The sequence below is a fragment of the Chenopodium quinoa genome, unplaced genomic scaffold, assembly GCF_001683475.1.
Source record: "Chenopodium quinoa cultivar QQ74 unplaced genomic scaffold, ASM168347v1, whole genome shotgun sequence".
NCBI lineage: Eukaryota > Viridiplantae > Streptophyta > Magnoliopsida > Caryophyllales > Amaranthaceae > Chenopodium > Chenopodium quinoa.
In genome coordinates, this window is record NW_018743285.1 from 1161641 (window position 1) to 1166383 (window position 4743).

The 4743-nt window shown below is 36.8% G+C and overlaps 1 protein-coding gene across 1 annotated transcript; it reads left to right on the top strand.

Annotated features, from left to right (window-relative positions):
- The first annotated feature begins 2521 nt into the window (after positions 1-2521).
- LOC110735599 (uncharacterized mitochondrial protein AtMg00810-like) lies at positions 2522-3352 on the top strand. The gene has a single exon (XM_021915789.1). It carries the CDS (start codon positions 2522-2524, stop codon positions 3350-3352), a length of 831 nt encoding a protein of 276 aa, XP_021771481.1.
- Positions 3353-4743: the final 1391 nt, after the last annotated feature.

Below are 4743 nucleotides of genomic sequence, written 5' to 3' on the forward strand. Positions count from 1 at the left end.
GAAGGAGTGGTGGCTAATGCTCAAGGTTCAGGTTTGGAAAGTAGTGAATTAAAAAAGGAAGGTATGGCAAGTAAATCACCTTATGCCTCTTTTTTATATAAATCGTTTTTTGAAGCTTCTCTAAAAAAACCTAACTGCTGGCCAATATAATCAACAGGCCTCCTCAAGCCCACACAACTAAAACAATCCCAGCCCACTAGCCAAATTGCCCTTATTTCCACCCTAAAACAGCCCAAAGAAACTACCAACCAGTCTATAAAAATAAACCAACTTGCTGGACTTGTCGGGAGTCGTGAAAAAAAATTAAGGGGCGACTGATACTATGACTTTCGACATTTCTGACTTGAAAAATATAAGTGTACCCACCAAAATTCATGTTCAAACTGCAAATGGAGAAAAAGTAAAAATAGAAGGATCAGGTTTCACTGAGTTGTCTGATGAAATTAAAATTCCTAACTGCCTCTTTATTCCACAATTATCCCATAAACTCCTTTTAATTAGTCAATTGACTTGAACTGTACTGTTTTAATGAACTCTACTGGGTGTATTGTACAGGATTCTCAAACGGGTAGGAACATTGGGCGTGGTACTGAAGAAGGCGGACTATATTATGTGGATCGGATGTCTCAACATGGCTGCGCTACACTTGCTCACGGATCGGTCGAGCACCAGCTCTGGACATGGCACCGACGATTAGGTCATCCTTCTTTAGGGTATTTAAAGAAACTTTTTCCTTCACTTGCTAAGTTAAACTTTATGTTTAATTGTGAGGCATGTATTTTGGCTAAGAGTCATAAACATATATATCCTAAGAGTAATAGTCAAACTGAAAGACCATTTGTTCTTATCCATTCTGATGTTTGGGGAACAGCTCTCGAATTTACTGATCATAAGTTTCTTTACTATGTTACTTTTATTGATGATTGCACTAGAATGAGTTGGGTGTATTTTTTGAAAAATAAATCTGAGGTTCATGACACCTTTATCTCTTTCTATAACATGGCCCAGACACAATTCCAATCACAAATCCAAATTCTATGATCGGATAATGGGGGAGAATATGTGAATCTAGACCTTACTTCCTTCGCCATAGACAAAGGTCTTATCCACCAAACCACTTGTATCGACACACCACAACAAAATGGTGTGGCTGAAAGGAAAAACCAAACCCTTTTCGAAATGACCAGAGCCATGCTCTTTGAATCCTGTGCTCCGGCTAAATTTTAGCCCGAAGCCATAGCCACAGCCAGTTACCTCACAAACAGACTCCCCACCAAAAGCCTTAACTTTGCCACACCCTTAGCTACCCTCAAAACCCATATGAATGTTCCTGCTGCCATTCTTTATCTCCCCGCGTGTTTGGATGTGTTGTCTATGTCCACCTTCCCAAACGTAGTCCGAACAAATTAGCTCTCCGGGCTGTTAAATGTGTCTTTGTGGGATATGGGATCCGACAAAAAGGGTACCGCTATTTCGACCATGTTACAAAACGACTCTATACCACCATGGATTGTGACTTTGTCAAAACAGAATACTATTATCACCAACATCGATCTTAGGGGGAGAGTTCGAATGAAGATCTAAGTTGGTTAACCTATCTGGAATTGGTTGATCCTGATCAAACAGAGCAAGCAGACAAAGCTACCGAGACGACTGATCACATAATATGGCCCGACCAACCAAGTACACTGCTCCCTAACCGGACTGAGAATCCACCACAGAATGAGGTATGTTCTTTTAAACCATGTGAACCCAAAATTACTAGTCCTTCCTCTGAAGATGAATTTGAGTTGTCAAAAACCTCCCTAGAAATTGTACGGGAGAAAACCTCCGAACCTGTTACTCCTGCCACTACACCTAGAGAAGGAAAATACACTTTACCTTCCAGAAATACAAGGGGCATCCCTCCAAGGCAATACGACCCAGATTTTGAAGCACAACGGTCGAAATACCTAGTTGACAAGACAAGTGGCGGAAACTTGTCTTAGATAGCCAAGGCTTATAATGCAGCCATCTACTCTGAAACCATCCCTAATACTATTGAAGAAGCTCTCCGAAACAGATGTTGGAAGAAGGCAATGGAAGATGAGATCAATGCACTTACCCAAAACTAGACTTGGGAAAAGTGTACATTACCAAAGGGGAAGATGCTAATAGGATGCAGATGGGTATTTACTATAAAATACAAAGTAGACGGTAGCATCGAAAGATACAGGGCAAGGTTGGTGGCAAAAGGGTACACTCAAACTTATGAAATCGACTATGGAGAAACTTTTTCACCAGTTGCAAACTTCAACACCATCAGAGTGTTATTTTCAATTGCTGCAAATAAAGACTGGCCTCTACATCAATTTGATGTAAAAAATGCTTTTTTACATGGAGACTTGGCTGAAGAGGTTTATATGAAAGCTCCACCAGGATTCTCTCAGGATTTTTCAACAAGAGAAGGATGCAGGTTACGGAAGACTTTATATGGCCTAAAACAATCCCCTAGACATGGTTTGGGCGATTCACTGCTGCAATGAGCAGATTTGTGTATAAGCAAAGCAACTCAGATCATACCCTGTTCTTCAAAAGGAGAAAAGGATTAATCACGTGTCTGATCATTTATGTTGATGATATGATCATAACTGGAGATGACAAGGAAGAAATAGCCAAGTTGAAGGGAAAGTTATTCCTAGAATTTGAAATGAAGGACCTTGGAAGTCTTAAATACTTCCTAGGAATTGAGGTACTCAGATCAAAGAAAGGTACCTTCATTTTTCAAAGGAAGTATGTCCTTGATCTTTTGACAGAAACTGGAATGATAGATTGTAAGCCTATAGACACTCCATTGATGATAAATCATGGGCTTCAGATAATCGAAGGGGGAGATTCAGTTGATCGGAAATTATATCAGAGGCTAGTTGGTAAATTAATCTACTTGTCTCATACTCGACCAGATATGGCATATGCAGTCGGAGTAGTCAGCAGATTCATGCATAAACCACAAAAGCAACATCTTGAAGCAGTTTACAGGATCCTGAGATACTTGAAGAAAGCACCTGGAAGAGGAGTTTTATATGAGAAACATGGTCATTTGGACCTCCATGCTTTTACAGACGTTGACTGGGGAGGAGATCGCGATAGCAGGAAATCCACTTCTGGGTATTTTACTCTAGTTGGTGGAAATTTGGTCTCTTGGAAAAGTAAAAGGCAAAAAGTGGTTGCAATGTCCAGTGCTGAAGCAGAATTCAAAGGAATAGGAAAAGGGATCACTGAAGTCCTATGGCTGAGAAAACTAGTATCTGCACTGGGATACAAACCTAAGAAGAGTTGCAAATTGTATTGTGACAACAAGGCTGCAATTTAGATATCAGAAAATCTAGTTCAACATGATCGTACAAAGCATGTGGAAATTAATAGGCATTTTATCAAAGATCATTTAGAAGCAGGAGTGATAAGCCTTCATTTTGTGAGATATGAGGATCAACTAGCAGACATCTTGACCAAGGCAGTTACGTCTCAAACTTTCGAAGGAGCATTGTCCAAGTTGGGAGTCGGAGATCCTACTACCCAACTTGAGGGGGAGTGTTCGAGAATATTACGACTGTAAATTAATTAGGCGGTATTGTAAATTAATTAGGCGGTATTCCTTGGTAGCTGATAATTTATTACTCTGGTAGTTGTTAATTTATTGTACTAAAACTTCTCTATAAATATTGCTATAAACCGGTTAATAAAATATACAGAAAAAACCCCCCCAAAAAACTCTGTCTTTGTTTTAACTGATGTAAGGCATATTTACAAATCTTCACCTTGACTTGAATCCTTACTTTCACACAAACAAAACGATTCAATCTTTGTTTTTGTCATTGATTAAAGAAATAAGTCCATAATTTAGCCTTTTTGAAGTGATTGTTTATTTAAATTTCCGTCTTCCGGTATGTCCCTTTCTTAAGAAAAATTGAGTTTCAGGGTTTCCCCATGTCCACTTATCATTTAAGTAGGGCGATTAACACATATGATGCACGCATATAACTTTTCAAATTTGGAAAGTTTTTCGATTTGGCCTTATGTCATATTTGGAGGTTTTTTTTTCTTTTTTTTTTTTTTTTTTTGTACAGGGTGTAAACAAATTTTTTTAGGAGTTTTTAGAGTATAAATATTTTCATATTATTCTTAAAAGTTTAAAATAATCAATACTAAAGAGGGAAAGTAAGTAAATAAATATTTTTCAGGGTATATAATTCTCCAAATACTATTATAAGAGTTATCTTAAACTGTACATTTAAAAGATACAATCTTTAAAATAAAAAATGCCATTAAAAAATAAGTTAGTACTAACAAAAATATCCAGAAAAAATTGTCATGGACATCAAAACCTAGAATAAATGCTTAGATTCATAGATCAACAAAATAATTTTCATAAGAATAAATAAGTAACAATATTTTGAAATATAATGGCTACCCAACTATTATAGTTGGGTAAATAAGTAACAGTATTTAATATCCAAAAAATCAAAAGCAAAATACCAAAAACAAAACAAATTAATAATTTTCTTATATAGTTCTATAACCGGAATATCAATCGATCTTTTTAACAAGAAGAAAAATTCGAGTAAAAAACCATATAAGAAATATGTGGATTAGGCCTTTATGATGTTACATAGTGGTATACAAAGTATTATATTAGTTGTACATAGCAGGACATGTCAATCACCATAGATTTTTTATGTAGAAAGAAGAAGAGGGTAAAAATAA

Bases quoted from the DNA above. Each gene is read 5' to 3' on its own strand.
- LOC110735599 (XM_021915789.1), top strand. From the start codon at position 2,522: ATGAGCAGATTTGTGTATAAGCAAAGCAACTCAGATCATACCCTGTTC.